This window comes from Pempheris klunzingeri, chromosome 9, assembly GCF_042242105.1.
Source record: "Pempheris klunzingeri isolate RE-2024b chromosome 9, fPemKlu1.hap1, whole genome shotgun sequence".
In the NCBI taxonomy this organism is placed as follows: Eukaryota; Metazoa; Chordata; class Actinopteri; order Acropomatiformes; family Pempheridae; genus Pempheris; species Pempheris klunzingeri.
Genome location: NC_092020.1, coordinates 21508424 through 21530626, shown reverse-complemented (window position 1 = coordinate 21530626; position 22203 = coordinate 21508424). Strand labels below are relative to the sequence as shown.

The 22203-nt window shown below is 43.0% G+C and overlaps 1 protein-coding gene across 1 annotated transcript in view; it reads left to right on the top strand.

Moving 5' to 3' along the window:
- Positions 1-700: 700 nt before the first annotated feature.
- The window catches only part of afg2a (AFG2 AAA ATPase homolog A), a 100728-nt gene continuing 79225 nt past the window's right edge, over positions 701-22203 (top strand). Inside the window, exons 1-11 of the mRNA XM_070836580.1 lie at positions 701-888; positions 1922-2046; positions 2280-2437; positions 3009-3067; positions 3608-4264; positions 4418-4547; positions 4714-4770; positions 5070-5193; positions 7184-7285; positions 7478-7631; positions 17935-18089. Of these exons, the coding sequence (XP_070692681.1) occupies positions 714-888; positions 1922-2046; positions 2280-2437; positions 3009-3067; positions 3608-4264; positions 4418-4547; positions 4714-4770; positions 5070-5193; positions 7184-7285; positions 7478-7631; positions 17935-18089 (1896 nt within the window). The 5' untranslated portion in view covers positions 701-713. The remainder of the gene's footprint in view (positions 889-1921; positions 2047-2279; positions 2438-3008; positions 3068-3607; positions 4265-4417; positions 4548-4713; positions 4771-5069; positions 5194-7183; positions 7286-7477; positions 7632-17934; positions 18090-22203) is intronic.

Sequence of the window (22203 nt, the reverse complement as noted above, 5' to 3'; positions counted from 1 at the left end):
TCCTGGATGTTGCATAAATACCGTAATGCTCTGCAGTGTGGTCTCTAGTGGCACTATGACGAACTCCATTCACAAATCAAACAATTTAGCTACTTGATACTTAAACGGCAATTTGGCAGTGTTAACGTTAGCTGCAAAAGAATAATTAAGGTTTGATGTTAAATTCGGCTAACAAATCTGCCAGCTAGCCAGTGAAGTATCAACTTTTGCAGCTGATTAATACTGTTCGCTGTGGCTTGTTTGCACACTTCACCTGATGCAAAGACATCAAAGTAACCGTTGAAAGCTATGAAAAGGACGCTGCTTAACATATTAAAACAATGCCGAATTTAATATGATATGATTATTACGTATTTTAACATATTGCATTGTGTTTGTATTTGCTAGTCCAAAAGAAAACCTCAAATTATACGATTTTTCTAAGGAGCCTTGCGCAATTTTATCTCACAGCCAGACTAGTGCCAGGCTCTTATATTTACCACTTTCCTAATCAAAACCAAAAGTATTTTAGTCGTATTCTGTCATAAAATCTCTTTGGTTTGGTTTACAATGCAATAAAACAAAAAAAAATCAGCTGCCGTAAAATTTCAGGCAGAGATGTGAAGGTTTACGGTAAAAGGAGGCGGGGCTAAACTTTAACCAGGAAGTTTACAACACCGCTCCGTGTTTACACATGTTTGCAAGTTCACGTGGAGAAGATCTTCGCAATTAAAATGTCGTCAAAGAAAAATAAAAGTAAATCGAAAAGGGCGAGTGAAGGGGATAGCTCGCTGCTACTGAAGGAGGGCTCAAATGACTCCTCCAACCTGCAGACATCCAGCCACGAGGGGGGAAGCTGCAAAAGTTTAAACAGCAACTCATTCACTGTCATCGATTTCATTGATAAGGGTAAGAGTTTGCTGGACAAAAGCACATGTTTAACTTTGACACGTCGACCGGTTGGAAGCAGCGTCTGCACGTGAACCAGCCTGCAGCATGAAGATGTACTCGGTGATGCTGCTGGATGCTCTGATGTTGCTCTTCCTGCACCGCCTGCGAAGCTCCGTCTGCAGGCACAGCAGAGACACATGATCTATGTATAGTTTTGTCTCTACACTGGGAGCAGATTTCTGTATAAAATGAGACACCGAGTGAAGCGAAAGAGGCTTTCAGCTTTGAGGTGTCTCGATGAGGCTGTTCATCCATATTGGGGGCAGACATGTGAATATCCTCCACAATTAGTCTTTTTCTTTAGGATGACATTGACATTTTACACCAGAAATACTGTAACTTTGCTTGATTTGGCTCATTCAGACTGCCTATGCCTTAAGACAACTTAAGATGCACGTTAAAATGTGTCTCTGTGGATATGACCATTGTTTCAATACTTTTTAATCCTCTAAAGCTGAAAGCCAGCAATTTAACTTCAGTATGAAATAATGGGAATATGTCACTTTCCTGTTTACGGACAACGCTGCATGAACCACACACACACGGCATGGATTGGCCTACATAGCTACAACACTTCAAATGTTCTCTTACACCAATTTTCTCATTGCAGAGCACGTTATCAGTGTGAGAGAATATCACCAATCACCATTCAGGGGCTTGTTGCACTTGGCGTTCCCTCTGCTATCATCAGAGCAGCTGTTCCATTGACTTGGAACTATTGTAATCTAGTTAATTTGTAAAACTAGGAAACTGGTTTGTCAGTTTCCACGAAACTGCTTTTTGAATTTTAGCACCACCTGCACGAGGGAAATGATTTTTGTATGTTCATGAGTTGATAATTGAACAAGGAGCACTCCTCAGAGTGAGTGCTTTCATTTTTGATCCCTGAGAACATCCACAGAAAATAATCTATCTGCTTTTATGTAAGTGAAATTTGAATGTTGGACTTTTTTTTATTAGCAATAATGAGGTTGTTTATCTTCCTATACAGCTGATGACAAAACACCCAAAAGCTGCAGATCGACTTTTGCCCAACTGAGCCTCAATTCGATGAAGGCGGCCAGCGTGTGCATCGGGAGACCAGTCCTACTGACGAGCCCCGCAGGACAACAAGAGGTGCCCTCTTCTTCAGTTTGGGCATCATGTCAGATATTTTTTAAACAGTTGTATAGTTATTTTAAATCTCCACTGACTCGCATATTAAATGAGAAATGTTTTGTGTTACTGTCCTTGAGCCTTTAGCTGATGGCTGGTTTCTGTTCTCAGGATGCCACCTCTCTGACCTTTAGCTGCCTCGTAATAATTTGCAGCTCCTGACACCTTTTAGTAATCATTTGTTTTTCTTTCAGGTGTGTTTAGGATGGCCGGTTGCCTCCTTTCCTGGGGAAAAAGTCGGTCTTCAGAAATGTGCTCAGAATAACCTCAGAGTGAAGTCGGGGGACGAGGTGATGCTGCATCCGCTGACGGGTCCTGTGCTTCAGGCTGAAGAGGTTCTTCTCTCCAACAGGTAACATTCATGTGGGTCCAGGGGACACTTTATCTATACAAATATCATATTCACACTGCTTCTCGTGTTATAGTTACAATGCACTATCTTTATCAAACAAACCCATTGTAATATTGATAATATACAGGCGTATAAACCGGGGTCCTTTATGTTGGGTAATTGCTGCCATCTGCTGGCATCACCATGCAACTGCATTTCACATGCCAAACTCAATTATCAATAAATCTATCTAGATTTTATTGATCCATATTATGCATTTATTTTTAATAGTCTGAATCTGCAGCATGCATGTTTTTATATTACATGTTACGGTGTATTGCTGTTATCTTATCGATCTTACTTGATCCTTTTGATCTTAAGCGTGTTCTGATTGTTGATTACTCTCTTTTTTTCAAATCTAAATCATCATGGTTGTGTTCCGTTTTTTTTAAGAAGTAAGGTTTGTTGTTGATGTTGTATGTGAAGCTGCTCCTGTAAGAACACATATTTTAATGTCAGTATGGCGAAATACTGGTAATAGGATATAAATACGTGTACAGTTGATTCTCACATACATCTAACTTTCATTCAGGTTGAAAGATGACACACTGGAGACAGATGAGTTCAAGAACTTCTTTCTGAGGTCTCTTGGTAAGTCTGTTGAGTATTTATTACCCTACAGTAGGAGTCACTTTTAGAGTAGAGGTGGATTAGAGTTGGGAAATCCTACCAAACTCAATATGAAACATAACCTACCTGGTGATGATGAAGGTCAAACAGGAAAACACAAGGAAAAGTGTCAGTATGCAGCTTTTCCACTAAAAAAAAAATAACTGTATTAATTTGGAACCATGTCACAGTCTTCAGTCTGCAAGAAAATAAAGAAATCAAAGTGTAATTTACTGACCAGCATCATAGATTGAGTGTTTTCAGCAAAAAAGTGTGATTAGTGTGCTATTTTTTCTTGCAATGTAACTTTTTATTAATAATGTACAAACATTTGTGATAAATGTGAGGTTTAGTTTTTTTCCTCCTTGTCCACTATCCAGACACCTTAGACCTGTACATTTAATGTCTTTGTCAAAAGCAAATGTTGTGTCCTGGTTTTGTTTATGTTCAGATTCTTTTTTGTCCAGACTGCTCTGTTTCCTCTGGTGGAATAAGTTTACTGGTTTGTCTGTGTTGTGCCAGTTGGGAACATCATTATGCCAGGAAATGTCATCTCCTTGACCTACTTCGGCCGGCCATGCAGTCTGCGGGTTGAGACCATAAGAGGGGAGGATGGTGTCACCCTCCGCAGGCCGGCTCCACCCCCAGGACTGGGCCCTGACACGGAGGAATCCTCTGCGATGAACTCCGTGCTGGACTCCACATCAGCCGACCTCTCCCTGCAGCTCAGCTTGCTAACTGTGGATGACTGCAGCGCTGACGGGGCACCAAGCACGCCTGGAGAGCCCGGGCCTGCAGCCAGCACCCCGCGCCGACCACCACACCTCCCTCCTCTCTCCTCACCCCCTGCTCCCTGCACCCCATCCTACATCTCCCAGAATTCTCCTGCAGTTTCAGGTGAAGATGCCGTCAGTTTGCAGAGCTCACTCAGCTCAGAGCAGGCAGAGAAAGTCCCAACAGCTCCCCCTGGTGGTGCTGTGAGCACCGACACCTTCTACTGCCTCTCCTGCTCCACTAAAGTCAGTTTCAGAGACAGAACAGCACATGAGGATGCAGATGTGGAGGCTAAAAGGTCAAAGGTCACATACAGCATGATTGGTGGGCTCAGCAGCCAGTTGGATACCATCAGAGAGACCATTGAGCTTCCTTTGAAACACCCCGAGTTGTTCTCCAGCTACGGTAGGTCAGCTGATACAACACCATCCCACAAGCGCACATTATTGTATGCGGCATACGTGCCCGTGAGGGGCTCATCATACTGTAGGGGGATGTAGTTTGTTTTGTAAAGCGTTAAAAATCAAAGATCTGATCAAGAAGCTGCTCTCTGTGCAGGGATCCCACCTCCCCGAGGAGTGCTTCTGTATGGTCCCCCGGGCACGGGAAAGACTATGATTGGACGAGCCATAGCCAATGAGGTTGGAGCTCACATGACTGTGATCAACGGCCCAGAGATCATGAGCAAGTACGGCCATGTTGCTCCAAAACCTTGCATCACTTTTCTGCACTTTTCTGTCCCAGTATAATATATATTTTACTCTGTGTCCACAACGGTATTAGAATGCACTTGATCTGAAGTCCTAATTAGATAGTAGACCAGTTAAGAGATATGTTGTTTGATGTCTTTACAGGTTTTATGGTGAAACAGAAGCGAGGCTGAGGCAGATATTCACTGAAGCGTCTCAGAGGTAAAATGATCATTTTGAGCAACAAAAAAGCACTGGCAGTACTTATGCAGTCATTATACAGTATAAACTGTGCAGCACACTAATAAGTAAAAGAAAAAAAAAATGATGTGCTTACAGTCTCAAATCAAACATTAAGGAACTAATGAAACTTGATTAATAATTCAATGCTCTGCCTCTTAAATAAAGTATTTAAAATAATGTGTCTGGTTCTGTGGTTTTGGTTCTATATTCTAGTTGGCCATTGTGTAGAGCGCTTGTAGATATATATAACGTTTCTCATATTTCCACCTGATTCACAGACAACCTGCGATAATCTTCATTGACGAACTGGATGCTTTGTGCCCAAAGCGAGAGGGAGCGCAGAATGAGGTGGAGAAGCGAGTTGTTGCTTCTCTGCTGACTCTGATGGATGGGATCGGTTCAGTAAGTAACCCTCCTCCCTTCTACTACAACACATCCTAACAGGTGTTGATTCGTACGGTGGAACAGTAGACAATTCATTTGTACGGTGCCGTTATTAGGACATGCAAAAGCCACCGTTTCAAGTGGCACTGCACTCCTGTGATTCTAGATAAGTAGCATCCCCCTAAATCCACATGTGAGTCAGTGAAACGTAGAGTAACTTAAGCATACTACTATTATTTGATTCTGATACTATTAACGCAGCCCTCTTTGGCAGCATTAATGGTATTATTTTGTCCCACTAACTGGCCATACCCTAAAGATCCAGTTCACTAGAAGAAAAAGACAAATATCCATTAAATCATTAATTGATTATCATTATAGTTGCAGATTCATTTTCTGTTTTTTCTGTTTACTTTCAAGTTGTACACGGTACACTTTTGGTGGTGCTGGCTGCTTCTATGCGTCCTTCTTTCACTACTTATTATACAATCAAATGGACTGAAATATCTTCAACTGTTCCATCAAGCAGTAGTCTTTTTTTTCATCAGTATCGTTTTTTACAAGGAGGTCTGCTTTACATCGATGAACCAACGTTTATTCAGCACACTCATGGCGTCAGAATATGGCTCTCTGCAGCAGAACGTGGCTCGCTGGAAATGCAGATTGTCATGCAGAAACCATCTTCTGCACGCTGGACGCCCTTCAGACACCGTGGGTTGTATCTCTGGGGTGTTGTTTGTCCTCTGAGCGCTCTGTCAGTGTCTGATGAGAAAAAAGATGATTCCCCCCCCCCGCATGCACACACACACACACGCACACACACACACCCCCCCAAAGGGAGCCTGGGAAACAGATCACCTAAGGTTGCCATGACCCGCCAATTTGGCATAACTTTATCAGCAAAGCACATCTCCATGTGCCCAGGCAGAAAAGAGCCCTCATTTGGATCGGTGATATTACACAGATACCCAGAGTCCCCGTCTGTCTGTGGAGAAAGCCCTCCTCGGCATTCTTGCTCGCACTATAATTTATTTGTGTTTCAATATTCTCTGTGGTATCGAAAGGTGGAAAAAGAAATTTCTCATCTTGCAGGCAGACCACCCCGAGAAAAAACACAAGACTGACACAAATTTAACGTCAGACCGGGGTCAAACATTCTCTGAGGCTTCGCTTGTGAAAACCAACTAGATAGAGTTACAAATGCATGGTCATGAAGTTAAATACAAGGCTGTTTTACTTAGCTCCTAGAGAGTTGATATTGATGACTCAAAGCGGCAATTTGCATGTAATTCCTCGTGTATCTTAGCCAGCGCTGCAGGTTTTACTGTGGTTGTTTGAAATGTACCCGTCCACATCCAGCGTCTGTTATTTTTACGCTTTCGATGGTTTTGAAAAGCAGCTTCAGAGCTACCACAGCTGTGTGAGTGGACGAACACTCTTCAACTTCAATAGTTTGCACTGAAAAATGAACATTTACTAACACGGGAGAATGCGCTGTACTGACTGGAATAATATATATAATACAGTATCGATGGCTATTCTGACTTACCTCTTAAAAATGTCTGAATCCAGAGGTGTCCTGACGGCCTAATAATGAAGACACACGTCATATAACTGCAACTGTGTTCCCTCCAGGGACTGTGGTTGAGTGTTGTGTCCCACTCTAAATGATTTAGCTCAGTGTCTTATGTAAAGTCACATATTGATCCCTCCATAAAGTAATTTATTCCATACTAACAGAGCCTGACATGAGTTGGTAGACCAGAGTTTCTCAACCTGAATCTTCTCACATGGGGATCCGTGAAAGTACATCTTTTCGATGTGTGAATCTGGGGGTCCTTGACACCAAAGCAGGTTGACAACCACTGCGCTAGAGGGGAAAAAACAAATGTACGCACATTATTATGCATACTAAATGTTATTTGTAACGGCGTAATGACATGAAACTACATCAGATCATGATTACGAGGACACGACCTCTGTCTGCTCTCTTTCACTGTCCTTGCAGGAGGGTCACTCCGGTCAGCTGTTGGTCCTGGGGGCCACAAACCGGCCGCATGCCCTTGACCCCGCCCTGCGCCGACCGGGACGCTTTGACAAGGAGCTCGAGGTGCGCAATGCCATACACTGTAGTGGAAGTGGGTAGTTCTGTAGATATGTCAGATATGTTTTCAGCTTCCTTGAAGTGCTCCATCCATTTATGGTTTTTGAGGACCTCAAGGTTCCTTTTAAGGTTCTGCCAAAATTACTTTGAGTGTAAATAACTTTCCGTCCCATTGCTCGATTGATTTTGTGATGACAGGTGGGAGTTCCTAGTGCTTCTGAGCGTGCAGATATTTTGCAGAAGCAGCTGAGTTTTGTGCCGTGCAGCGCCACCTCCGAGGAGCTGACGCAGCTGGCCGACGCCGCTCATGGATACGTCGGAGCAGACCTCGCAGCTGTTTGCAAAGAGGCAGGCGAGTAAACGCTGTCCTGTTTTCAAGCAGAAAGTTAAAATGTTTCTGATGGCATCCAAATAGTTTTGGATGGTGAGAGTGGGCACCGTGTGCTAGTGACAGCCATCATCATCTCTCCTCTGTTTCCTCTCTGTCAAGGGCCACGTTATGCATCAAATGTCCCAATATGGCAGAAAAGCCTCTTGGATTTAATGGATTTGATTAGTTCCTTCAGTTTTGACCATTAAATGTTGCACATTAGATTTTTAAAGGGCCATAAACAAATTCCTTTTAATACAATATGCCTTTTGTAATCAGATGCATTTGAATTTAATAGACTGTGATAAAAATATTGTTGCCAGAAAATGCAGCTATAGTTTGTGACAAAGTCACGAATCTATATCATAAAAATTCCACTGAAACCACGAACATCCACTGCTACCGAGACCAGTTGTGCTGCATTGATTCGCACCGACATAATTTGAGAAACCAAAATAAAGTTGCACATGGCAGCTGACCTAAGAATGCTCATAATATTTTTGCAGTTTGGTTTGCCTCCCGGACTCAGGCATCCAACCAGCAAACAAATAGCATATGAACAACCGTTTGTTTTTAAGCTTTGAGTAAGTTTGACCGCCTCTTCTGCTGGTAATACTTTGCACATAGCACATTCCTAGTGACTTTTTTTCTTCCTAAATTAGTTTTTAACAATTTTTGAGATGTTTTCCTCTGAGTGTGTGAGATGCCTGCAACGCCTTTGAACAGAGAGGGTCAACTGTCCTTTGATATTTGCCAAAGAGGAAGTTGGGAGCTTCTGTGGTATTGAGGTCCCAGTGAGAGAAGCCGCTGAAACCACCACTTGTTGTGAAATTCCTTTGCCCCCTCACCCCTAATGCCACAAACCAATCCACCTCACATCCTGAGGACAAGCATATTATGTACAGTATGTGTGTGTGTGTGTGTGTGTGTGTGCGCCTGATTGTGGGTGTATGTGTTTGATTGCATGAGCCCATGCACATTTGTTTCTCTGTGTGTGACCCCACATGCCTCCTGGGTGGTCCCAGCGCCTGGGGTACGTGGCGTATTGCATTTCCAGCTGAGGAGGGAGCAGGGGCTGCTGTGCGGAAGCACTCCGGCGAAGAGCGTGATTTACTGTCCGCAGAGGGCCAGACGTGGCTGGCAGTGTTTTCTGAAAAACCTCCTCGCGCCCCGGAGGGAGACAACAACCTCCCCGACCCCGTTTGACTCTGCTCGCTTCCCCCAGCTTCCTCCAAAATCTGAAATCAGTTGACAAACACAGGCCCCAGCAAGTACGCCATCGTAGAACTGACAGATCCTGAATGCATTTACTGTTTCATCATATCTTTATTTCTTTATTTTGGCTCAATCAATCCTGAAACAAAGTAAAAAATAAAATGCAAACAGAGGTGAAAAAGAATACAGATATAAAGACTTGTGTGTCAAATCCCCTGGTATCCACATATGCAAATGCTTGCATAAACGCTAGCTGTCTTGGCTATATCTAACCTTTAACGTTCATTCATGCAACACCAATGGCAATTATATATTGCATAACACACAAAACTGCTTGCCACCACAAACTACATGTAACATAAAGAACAGAACAGCAATGGTCAGCTTAACATAATATTCAGCTGCACGTATTTAGCGTTTTAGTAAAGTGGCTTATAGATCAACTTTCCAAAGTTTCCATTGTTTGGACGTGGCGTTTGGGCTCTTAGCGCCTATTTGCTGAAAGCAAGGTTTAAGAGAACGATGCCAGAACATTAAAGTTGACGGCCATAAGACCAAAATAATGAGCTGAAAGCTGCTGAAATGCTTTGCAGGGCTGCATAGTCAGAGACCGATTACAACACGAGAAGTGTCATAATACGCGCAGTCATTTGATCCATTGTTGATATAGTTTTAAGGCAAAGATGAAAAGTTGTAAAAAGAGGTTTTACATTGTGTTGCTAACTGCCTATGTGTGTGAGTTTGGATACACTCCCACCAAGCCCCCACACCAACACACATTGCTTGGATCCACAAAAACAGACGCATAACGCCACACAAAACACACACACGCAGCACACGTACCCACGAGCTGATATCTGTTTTTTCCTTCTTTGCTTTCATTGAAAGGAACAAAAGCCGAAGAGGCACAAAAACACATCAAGTAGGAACTGCAGTTGTTTCCTTCTGCTGCTCAGGTAACAATGAGCTGCTGGGGGAACGTATGCTCCGACGCACCGCTTCCTGAAAAATAAAAATGGAGGGGGGATGATGTTGCAGCGGCTGTGACACATTAGGGTCACGCACAAAAGATCCCCACCTTGCACAGCTGCGGAGGAGCATGCACACATAAGAAGCACTTTATAGAGGGGGTTTCACATCCTGCCTTTAGCACAATACAAACCTGCTTATAGATCAGAGAGAAAGACTATTAAAATCAGTTCTTCATCTTCAGGGAGCGATGACAAGGCCAAGTGGCTGTTTTTTCGGTGTGCCTTCTTCTCTTTGTGAGCACGCTTGTGTGTGCATCAGAATGGATGGAAATCTTGATGTCATTAGGGAAGCTTTTGTTTGTCCAGTATGAGCTGTACCAGACCCAAGAAGCAACTTCTTGACGACAGATGTGTTGTATAATCAGCGCTTAATTACAGTTGATCACAGATCAGCCAGTTTCAAATGTAATGTAATGCAAGAGCACGCTCAGACCAGATCTATTAGCCGTGCTTCATCGAGGTCTCCTCAAATTCCCTTCAAGCCTCCACTAAGCATACAATCTGATCTGTAGTAACTCTAAATGAGGACCTCTAGTGGACAAATGTTATATTACTGTGGAGGTAAACGGTCTGACTCAGAAGCAAGTTGTGAATGTAATGTCACTGTGGAGGCCAAATAGCCTGAGCCTCACCCCTTCACTAACACAGTGAAATGGATAAAAGCCACTCATGACCTATTCAGCTGTAGTAGATGTAGTGTTAGTGTGCTAGTGCAGGTTTTTAAGTCAACCACTCAAGCTCCTCCCAACAATTAGACGACACATCTCTGTAAATCCCTTGTGGATGCTGACTTTTAATCAGGCTCGCTCCTTCCGACTCCTCAGAACTTCTCCTGTCTCCGTTACTGTGTCTGAAGTGGACATGGCTTTCATCATGGTTTCTCGCAGGTTGACAGATTTATGCGCATATTTACTGTGATCTGCTGGACTGTGTTAGTCACAGCAGAAAAAATGTGCAGCCTGCACGGCCGTAACTCCATTTATACGCATTTTCTCTGACAGCGTTTCTCTTGTATCCGATGCAGCTCCTCGTCACATCATTCTGACCGGGCTTTATGTCAGACATGTGTCAGCACGCACGCTGTTACTGGATAGGTCGACACAGATAGAGCCATTGTAGAAGTCCCATGTTTTATTGCTTGTTAGCTGCACTGTAACTGCATTTGAGTTTCACATTTTGTAGACTTTAGTGGGCGCAAAGAAAGTTTGACAGTTTGATATTGGTTATTACTTCCTCCAGGTAATAATCATTTAATATTATATATGTGCTTTTGTAGTTTAGATTTTTTGTGGCATTTTCCTTATCGACATTGAGGGTCTAATGATACAGCACGTTTGTGATTCTGAGCTTTAGTAACAACTTAATCCAGTTGAGATTCCTAAGACGTTTCGTCTCGCTCCCATCCAAGAGGCTTCTTCAGTTCAGCCTCTTGGATGGGAGGGAGGCGAAACGTCTTCAAGTACCGTCAACAAAAACAAAGTGGTTTATGGCTGTTTCAGGGTTCAGCTCACTGCTTTGAAGAGAAATGTGTCTTTTGGACTTGAGTTTACATGGGTCCAAAATGTTATTGCCCATTATTACATGTTGATGTTGATGCTACTGTCAGTCTAGTTCACTAATACAGCTGTTTTTACAAGAAATAAGTATAGATACATTTGACCAATTTAACAAGAAAAAAGCAGTTGCAGAAATACTACAGTTGTGTATTTGAACAGTGGTTCCCAAACTACGGATCCACTAAATAAATTGGGGGAGTGGGATAAGACGGATCGAAATATTTCTGACATGCGAGATGTTTTTTTTTTCCTTTTTACTGGATAGTCTCTCCTCCTCGAGCCTCTAAAGATCTTTAACAACCACTGAAAGAAAAATCCCTCTTTAGTGAAGCTGAAGAACACGCAGAGGCCCTAACCTGTAACAGGGGCTCCGAATAGACAGCAATTTTTTTTTTTTTTTGCTACAGCTGTCTGTTGCAGAACTGGGAATCCATTGTGCACACTGCATATGATGAAGATGAAATGAATGAAAGAAACAGCCCTTAAAACGTTTCCTCCGATATAACCACATAGGCACTGTTTTCTTCTGATCTTACTTCCCCAAACGTTAGGTTGACCCTGTTCCCAGCTCACCACAGATTATACAAAACTTCTCTTGATAATGAATCCCTCTAGGTGTTTTGTGTGGTATTGGAAGCTATCATGTGGTCTCATGGAGCCTTACAGACTCTGGGCGTCTCTCTGTCGTCCTGTTGGCGTTCAACTGATCCCGGTGCTAGCAGATGACTCATTTCCACAGTCTAAACAGTGCAAATTGTGTGTGTGAGGGCACACGTTTGTGTGTGTGTGTGTGTGTGTGTGTGTGAGTGTGTACGCGTGTGCGTGCTTGTTTGGTTTGTGCCACATCCGGACACACTGTTTACAAGCTTCTCTAAACAGGGAAAGCCCACTGGAACAAAAAGGCCCAGTAAAATTGATTATGTGGAATAATAAACACACAACTCTGCACTTTGTCAGCTGGAAGCTTTTTGGTTGGTCTTCTATTTGACGGCAAAAATCAGACCCAATATTTAACATGCACTCCTCCAACTTAAACTAAACGGCCTAAATGATTTACTCGGTAATTGTGCAAAGTGATTTGGCTAACGCTTCAATCCTCCAAACCCAAATACTTACCACACTGTGTAGAAACGAGGAAGAAAAACGGCGTCAAAAATGAGCTGAGTTTGGTGTGTTTGACATAAATTCTGCAGTAGAAGACTTAATGGGCTAAACACTACTAAATGCTCACTGATTTTTACAGCAGCAGCCTTGCCTTATAAAGTGCTTTTCCCAACTCGTATGTCCTTTTAAAGACACTTCAGGAATGTCAGGACAGGTCACATAAATATCAGTCGGATCAGCATGTGAAGTTTATTTGAGGCCTCTGTTTATAAAATCCGGAAATGTGCTGCCTGTACTCCTTAACCCTGGCACTTACCTTTACCCAGTGACAGCTGTGTGTGTGTGTGTGTGTTCTGTAGCATGTACTCTGTCTGTGTGTGTGTGTGCGCACACGTTTTCTGCCTGTTTGGAGTGTGTGAGCACGTGTATTTGTCTTTGTCATCTCAGCGTGTTTGTGTGTGCACTTTAAGAGCACATATTATTGCAGTGTTTCAGCTCCGGGAACAGATGTTGGGTATTGTAAATACAGGTGCAAAGAGTGTTCCGGAAGCCCCAGCGAGTAATGAAAACGTTCCTGCGGTTTTGTAATGGTGTAATGCCCAAAGTATTTCACAATTCATCTGAGGACAGAGACGCTGGAGCGCTTGCGGCTTGAGCTTGAGTGTTCGACGCAGCACTACACAATGCAACATAGCGCTACACGCGGTCCTGATGCTTCCCTGTTGAAATGTGGAATACACTGTTGATGTGCAGATGGGCTTCTTCTGACACACCTTCCTGGACTCTGTGGGCGATGATCTGCCGTCTCTGACAGTGGTGCTCAGTGAGGTTTTCCCTTTTGAAGTCTTCTACTGGAACTTGACCTCTGCGCACTTCCATTTTTTCTTCTTTCCTCCTGGAAATTGAGGGCGAGTCTCAGATGTATGCACTTGCAGTTGCATGAATCAAATGCATATTATTTTTTTTTTTTTACAATTTTCCCAAATGATACAGCTGCACAGGGCACATAATACATTGCAGCATCCTACAGTGTTTTGTATAAACAGGGTTGGTTGGGGTCTTCCTCAATTGTGTATAAACTACTTGACATACTGTTTCTAAACCACTCTAAACATATACTTGGCCGTAATTTCTTGTTACTTATCCTCTGACATACATTCTGATGCCAAAATATTGTCCACGCTCTACTGTGCTGCGGCTAGAGGGTTTAGACACCCTCTTTTAAGCCAAAGCACGATCACAATACTGAAGTTCATATGCAGTTTTGTGTTAAGAGCAGCTGTTTAGTAACCTGACATACCAGATAAGAGTGTTTCACAGAACCACCTGGAAAGTGGTGATTTGGATGAACTGTCTTGTCTCTCACTGTCTAACACTGGCTAATTTCAACCCATCAGTCAGTTGCAGTGCTGTTCTGTGCTCTTCTCTGAGTAACGAAGTACCCTACAGTTCAGATATAACTGATGCTTTAGCAGCACCTGTGCTAACCTCTTTCTTCTCGCTCCTCCTCACCTGTAGCTTACGCAGATTTGTCCAAACCACTGTGGTTTTCACCTGATGGTGATCTCACAAACCTCGCAAATGTTGCTGAAATAGAGGCAAACTGACCTTTTTTTTTTTTTGCTCCAACATGGCCGGTCTTGCGTACTTTGCTGGTGCAAGCTGACATATCATTCACTGAAAATGTTGGCTGCTGAGGCTTCTTTTGTTCCCCATTTTTTTTTTTTAAGTATTGCAAAGTTCACTTGGCTTTATTTGACAGTTGGAGCTCCTGGAGAAAATAAGTGAAGCTTCTGAAATGCAGATCGTAAACCCGTTACGAACAAAAACACACAGCTTCCAGTAATTACCTTTCAAGACTCTCCCAATCCCAGTCACCGATAGAAGTTAATTTGTGGATCAATTTGATGCTTGTTAAGACCTTAACCTAATCTTAGCCGCTTCAAAGCCTGTAAGAATGTGTCTCGATTCATGTCTTGTCATTAAGGTACTTATGGTGTCATCACAAGCTGAAGCATATCTCTGTGCATTGTTTTATGTTCAGGGGTTTGATTCTGTAGTAGAGGAGGCAATTTGGTGTGAGGGTCAGTGGAGGTGACCCCTGAAGAGAATGCCTTGATTTGGGGAAGGTCTGTTTTGGTCCCACATAATTGAGACCATCCCTGTTGAAAAACCACAAATAACCATTCTCCTCTCTTCTTCCCTTGGCCAGTCTCAACTCTGTGAAATGAGTTCTTCCCTCTCTTCAATACCTAGTTTGGGCCCCGGTGTGATGTTTTGCAAATGTGCATTCTTGTACATTTAGGGGGCCCCTTTTTCTCTCAATTCCCACTAGATCTCTGGCGAATTCGAAGCATTCTGGAAAGGAGTGCAAAAAAGAGGAAGAAAATGAGTCCACATAAGGTTCAGATTAAATTGTGTTGTGTTGCCTCCTTTTTTTTTCCTCCTCCCTTCCCATCGGATGTTTTCATAACTAAACCAAATGTGTGCTTGGAGTCAGCTAAGAGCGTTCGGGAGAGAGATTCCCTAAAGCAAAATGTTAAAGTCACATCAGTGAATCAAGTTTCCACTGCCCATTGGGCGTCCAGGCTGGAGTCGGAGCTCTGCAGCTTATGAACCCCATTTCCCCTCTCATCAGTCTGTTTCTCTGCGAGGCTTTTCATTACTGCTGGCACAGTGCTAGAATCACTCTAGACAGTTTCAGAGGATTCTTGCTGAAACATTTATTAAACATTTGTCAGCTGCACTTTTCCATCCCAAGGGCTTTTATCCAGCCATACCATTGACTAGACCATTTAGCCAGCTGTCAGTCTGAGCTCGCTGCTATATATTATCATCTAACCTTATGTGATTGAGGATTGAAATCTAGAAATAAAACCTTTGGAGAAATTTAGAGTTTGCAAGGCCAAACATGCCGTGGAACAAAGCCAAAAAAGGAGGTAGTCTTGCGAAGCATCACATCTCAACCTTGCAGAAAACCTAGCAAAGCTAAATCTTTTAATTATTGGGTTGCATGTGTTTGATGGTTATACATGTTTATCTTTTTTCTTTCCTAAAATATTTTTTTCTTCTTGATATGAAAAAATATTAGCAAACTATTTGAAAAAAAACCCCCATCTTCAGCACGTTACTGTAGCACATGCTTAGGATTGTTGAGTTTAGTTTACTTGATGTTATATGAACTTTTCGTTCAGATGTCTCAATGCACAAATTAAGTAACTGTATAAAAGCTTAATATTGGATAAGCATACTGTCCATGTCCATGAAGGGAAAAAGGGTTTCCCGTCTTGTGTGTCCTCTTCAGCTGTCTGCAAAGCATCTTTTATCTTTTAGAACACGATCACAAAACAGCTTCAGGTTTTCCCCCCCCTTCCATCATCCTCTCAGCACTGAAGGCGGCTGAGGCCCTCCACCTTCGCAGGGGCAGGCAGCTGATGGTTTGGGGTTAGTGCATATGGTGTTGTGGCTGGTGCTCCTCATCTCCTTCCTCGCCCCAGCTTCCTTCCACATCCTGTCCTGTCTTGCCTTGTCCCTTCCACTCAGACCAGATGTTTTTGTGCAGTCAAAGCAGCACTGGTCTGAAGCATTAACACAGATGAAGAGCTGAATCGGCCGCCAGGTTAAACGATGGGATGTTAAGACCGCTGGGGATCGAGAGTGAGATGGAGGGTGGGTGGACGTGGATAGAGTGAAAGACATCATACACGAGGGATCCGGGACTGGGGAACACATTGACCTCAACTTGGCGTGCTCATGGAAGACAAACCTGCTTGCGTTGTGTTTGTCCTTCTCTTCTTTTTCTCTGCCTGTCTGTCTGCCTGCCTGTCTGTCTGTCTGCCTCTTTGTCTGTCCGCCTTTCTGTCTGTGTCTCTGTCTGTTTGTCTGTCCCTCGACAAGTCGGAAGGGTCCTGGAAAATATAAACAGGATGCAGTCATGTCTGATCGTAAATCCCCTCTCGTCTGCTCCCTGGCCCCCAGCCCTGGACCACGTCCGTTCCCCTCCAGCCCTCGCCACCCCATCTCCCACCCATATCTCCCCTTTTAGCTCAGAAGAGGAAGCCAAGAGTTTTTGTGTGTGCGTGCGTTTCTGTGATGTGTGCACATGTGCATCGGGAACGGTTGTGTGCCTAATATACTGTTACCCAACCCTGGGGTTGGAAACGTGGTTGTGGACTGGTTTTGTAACTACTAATCATTGTCCACATTTAGTGTGTAATTCACTCCGAAGACCTGTCCTCCCACCTGTAGGGGTTAAATCTGCACAGCTGGGCGCAAGCTGATGCACACATGGCTTTTTCTGGATTGTCGCAATTCTACTTTTTTGCCTTTCTCACACATTCTTCTCTGCCTATTTAGTAACGATTGCATGCAATATTGCAACCAGACCTACCTGCAGACCTTGTTTTTCTGTAATGTGAATGGGAGGAAATTGCAAGCAGAAAAAGACCAAAAAGATCCCGTTTGCACATGCCTAATTCTTCTTCTTCTTCTAATTCTGTTTGTGTGGTGTTTGCAGACTTCTATCATGACCAGAATCAGGCCTTTGCTTTTATTTTGGAAATTCTTTTGGGGAATGCCACAAACTTTCATTGAGCAAAACTTGAATCTGAAATAACACGCCTTGGAAATTCTCTAAATGACTGAATACATACAATCTATTTTCATGACTTCTGCTTTAGAAGTACGTGTTGTATTTCTGTACTCACTCATCACTGAGCTGTCTGTGCCCAGATATTTCTCCTTCAGATCAAACCTCTGATTATTAGGGAGAAACAAAGGCGCATTCTTGATATTGAAGCATCAGTATTTGTTTTGCAGTCTTCTTTTTGTTCAGAAGTCTCTGGAACTAAGAGTATTCAAACCTCAAGCAATTCAAGTACGCTTCCTTTCCCTTCGGCCTCCTCTCTTTTCTCCCCTATAATGCAGGCCCAATTATTTTCGTAGTCAGAAGGGGAATTAATGCTCATTTTGAGATTTGCTTTCGGTAGGCATGTATCATCACAGCGTGTACAAACCTGAATGTTTTGAGTAAAAAGTTGGACGGGGTACATGTGGGTTTGGAATTAAAGCCGTTCAGCCACAACAACACTAGCATTACTTCTTTAGGCAAACAAACACCAGTTTCATATCCCTTTTTTATGCCTCAGTCCACAGTCTCTTATTTTCTAGGTGAGTCACCTTTTCTGTTCTGTTCTGATCTTTTTTCCCCATCACTTTCAGCCATGGCATCTTTATTTTGGTTTGTCAGAGTCCAGCTAAATTTCACAACTTTTGCTTAAGCCTGTGCCAAGTCTGGCAGTTTATTATAATATTTTTCCTTCTTTGTAAAGCATGATGAGATGAGGAGATTTAAATTGTGTATATACCCTCTTTCTGCAGGTTTGCATGCTCTGAGGCGAGCACTGAGAGGTTCCCACCAGCCGACAGACCGGCAGCTGATGGGGACGGTAACTGTCACTCTGACAGACCTCCAGTGGGCCATGTCTGTTGTGAAACCAAGCGCCATGAGGGAGGTGGCTATTGATGTCCCCAAGGTACAGTAATCTCTCACAACCACCATTTCCTCTCTCTGTCTCACCCATTCGCTCGTGAAAACGCTATCTCTTTCTCTTTCCTTTCCACCGTTCCTCTCTATTTGTTTTTCATAAAGCCAGCAGCATAGCTTTGTTTTTGAACTTGATAAATTCAAAAATGGCTTTCTGTTGTCTTAATATCGATACTGACTAATGAAATGCTTCCATATTACATGAATGAAGCTGTGCATAAGTTGTGAATAGGCAGCTGTGTTGTACGCTGCAAACTCTGCCACAATAGTTCCAGGGCTATAAGGCATTCTCGGACTGGAGGAACTTTTTCTTATGAAAAAATCCCCCCACCCTTTTTTAGATTGTTGTTGTTTGTCACGCAGAAGTGACGGTACTATACCAACTACCAGCTTGCACTCTGGTGCATGGATATTTTTGCATCAGGAACTATAGCAGACCTAAATTTAGTTACTGGTTCCACTGTTTGAAAGACAGGTTCCTGAGTTCCTGAAATGGTCTGCTGAAGAAGTTCCTGTGGTGAAAAGACACGTAAAGTGTGAACAAAGGGCTGTCTGCAGTTGTCTTGGTCAGGGAATAAAAGAAAAGACATAAAATTGAAAAACTGCTGCTTTCCAGGCCTACAAAAATGACATATTATGTCTAAATCTTGCCAAAATGTGTCTGCGTTTTATATTAAGTTAGCCAAGAGGAGTTAAAGAAATGCAGCTGGTCAAAAGACTTGAGTAAAGTTTCTCAGCACCTTTCTAGAGGAGACACTACAGAGTGCGCACAATAAGACTAAAGATATAAGTAGATACAAGTCAAACAAAAGTGTAAATTGGTGGATCTTGATACACAAAGATCTTAAGAACTAAGGGAGTGAGATCCGAGGTCTAGGAAGCACTTCTGCAAAGTTTTATCTTAACTTTTCATCTTGGAGAGAGGTACAGTGAACCACGATCAGAAGACCCCTGAGATCTGTGGCAGAGGGCTACAGTAGCTAACAAATGTCAGAATTTGAAAGAAAGCCAATATAAAGAACCCCAGATTTGTGTTGCATGGGGCACTTTTAGAGGATCTTGTCAAAAGCTTTGCTGTGGCATTCTGTACCATTTGTAACCAATAAACAAATGTCTTAAGGCAAGTGAATAGGGAGATGAAAAGAAAAGTTTCAATGATCAGCCACATCTCGGCTTGAGATACGATAGGCTCAAGTTTTCTAATGTTCCTTTAGCTGTAGAAAAAACAAGAAGAATGTCAGAAGAATCATGTCAGAAGAATCATGCCAGAAAATAATAACCATTAAGAGGCGCACGGATGCAGAGACCCTCCCCTGACATGCCTGACTAGTTTATATCATCTGTTGTGACACAATCTGCACTGGATCTTTTGCTGACTGGTTTACATCACGCAGCCTTTGCTTCAGTTTAAGTACAAAATAAATGTATAACCCAGACAGCATCATCGCTTATTGCCACAAGAACAACTAAAAGCTCATCAACAGCAGCCATGCCTCCTTTTCCCCTCTAATGCGCAGTCAGAAAATCCCCTAACTACTCTTTTGACCACTGGCCACTGAATCACCAGCACTTAAAACATGGGGTCAGGCTGAGGAAGAGTGGAAATGACCCTGTGGCCATTTTACCCTCCACTGCAATGAAGATGAATCACTTTGCTCTCAGCGGATGAAGGGAGAGAGAGAGAGAGAGAGAGAGAGAGAGAGGGAGGGGGAGGGGGGAGGGAAGAAGAGATGAGAGGACAGTGGTGAGACTCCAGGATGTTTTGGAGTTTGCATGTGCAAGACATAACGGACAGGAAGAGGGCTAACATCATCCTCCACCGGTAATTGAAAGCAGATCGGGTCGCTGACGGTTCCTGCCAGCAACCAAAAAAAGAAAAAGAGAAGAGAAGAAGAAATGTCCTTCCTATCCCTCCACCCCCACCCGCCTCTTCCCTCTGCAACACTCTGCACTGAGCTCACCCAGAGACGTTCAGTCCTTGCGGCCGGTTCCTGGAAACAAGAGAGAGGAGTGAGTTTGGGTTTGGAATTTTTCTTTTTTTTTTTTATCCCCCTTGCGCAGCTCAGCTGAAAGGCCAGCCGCAGAGCCCCGGACTTGATTATATCCACATGAGTGCAAACATTTGTTTCTAATCCATTTTATATAAGAAACTTCCAGTGGTGCCGGATGAATACACGCCTCGAGTTCCTCAGAAACCTTCTCAGATCACGTATCTAGAGATTTGAGTTTTACAGATTATGCCTCTTTATTCATGTTATATTTATATGTAGATAAATTTCAAGTCCATTCTTAATCCTTTGTTTGTTTTGTGACAAGACACTCTTCCTCTTTTTGACATCTTACTTGTTTACCCGGCACGGCCGTTTTTAAACAATCATCTTCCTCTGTGGAGTCTGGCTTTAATATTTTCATTTGGCAGCTGTATAACAAGCCTATTTATTTCTCCTCTTAAACGTACTCCTCGTCTCCCTTTTTTTTTTTTTTTTTTTTTTTTTTTTTGTCTGAGAAGTCCCCCACACCCTCCTTTCAACCCCATCAAAGGGCCAGAGCCTGAGAGGCCCCTTGTAAAGTTCAGAAAACAACAGTAAAAGATAATAACTGGGTCTCGTACAAAAAGGAAGGGAGGCAAGAAGGGGAAAAAACGCAGCACAGTGAGGTGTGAGTCAAAACATTGCCTTCTAATTCCACAGGCGCTTCATTCGTGACAAAAAAACACCTTGCAATTAATGTTACTTTATATTGTTATTTCTTACAATGACTCCATTAAGTCTGCAGAGACCTACCTGGAAAAAAAAACAAAAAACAACAAAAAGGGGGAAGATGAGACATCGCAGCGTTGCGTTGCACATCTGCTTCCTTGATAGAAAGAGGCAAGTGATGATTGGCAGGTCTGAGGATGTAAACCCAGAGACTAGAAGCCTTTAAACCTGATGAGTTCAGTTAAGTTTGGCTGTAGAAAATAGGAAATTGTTTACCTTAATGTCCACCCCCATTTACCCCAGAGACTGCTCATACGATGCCAAGTAGGATACTGGGTTAGCTTAACAACCATGCTTTTACGTGTTTGAGTGTAATTCTAGTCCAACTTATTTATCTATTTTTTGTTATATTAAGCTAACACTGCTTACTTATAGTAATGCAGCGGTAAGTAGAGACGTTTTTTGTTGGTGCGTTCAGACATTTCCAGTGTCGTTCACCGCTGGACAGCATCCTTTTTAAGGACGGCACAAGACACATTGTCCATTTTGTCCATGACACTCAAGATTTGTTTCCTGGGCTTAAGACACTGTACAATAAAAGTACCCTGTGAAAGCAATGCTGCACATTACCTAGCCAAGCATATTTGAACACACCAGCCATTTTGATTTTCATTCTGTACAGAAATGAAAGGAATTGAAAGTATGAGGGCAATCTAAATAAATAACTTTTAATAATTTAGATTTCCAAATGGTCAACTGAAAACGTGCCCATGGAGAAAATCTCAAGTTCTTCTTGATGCTGTTCTGGAGCTTTCGTCTGTATCGCACAGTCTTCATCAGCAGATGGACTTTGCTCAGCTGTCCTTAAACTGCAGATGTTCTTTGAGCTCTGGAAGTATTCTTGTCCATGCCGGCTTAACTCCATTGGTGGATGATGATTGTGTGATACTGTCAAAAACTCTGGCTTTTATGGTTTTTCAGCTTGTCTCTGTCTACTTTGCCTTGAGCCACTGATTGCTTTCTACTGTAGGTATTGCCACAAAACCTTTTGTATGACTTCTCTTCATCGTCTTCATCCGCCTCTTTACCCGTCTTTCTCCTGCTCACCTGTTTCTTCCATCTCTCTCTCTCTGTAAGCCTGTTTTACTGTTGCTTTTATCTCACTGCACTTTTTTTTATTTTATTTCATTTCATTCCTCTCCGGGCCTTCAAATGAGAGTTCTGGTTTGCTCGCCTGCTTCCGGCCTATCTCCTCATCTCTTCAACACTCCTCTCTCTCTCTCTCCCTTCCTCTCCTCCCTTCCCCTCCCCTCCATCCGTCTTTTCCCCTCTCTCGCTCGGCGCTGTCCATAAATTGTTCGGTATTTACAGTATGTGGCCAGACGCCAGGTTTCCATTAGGTGC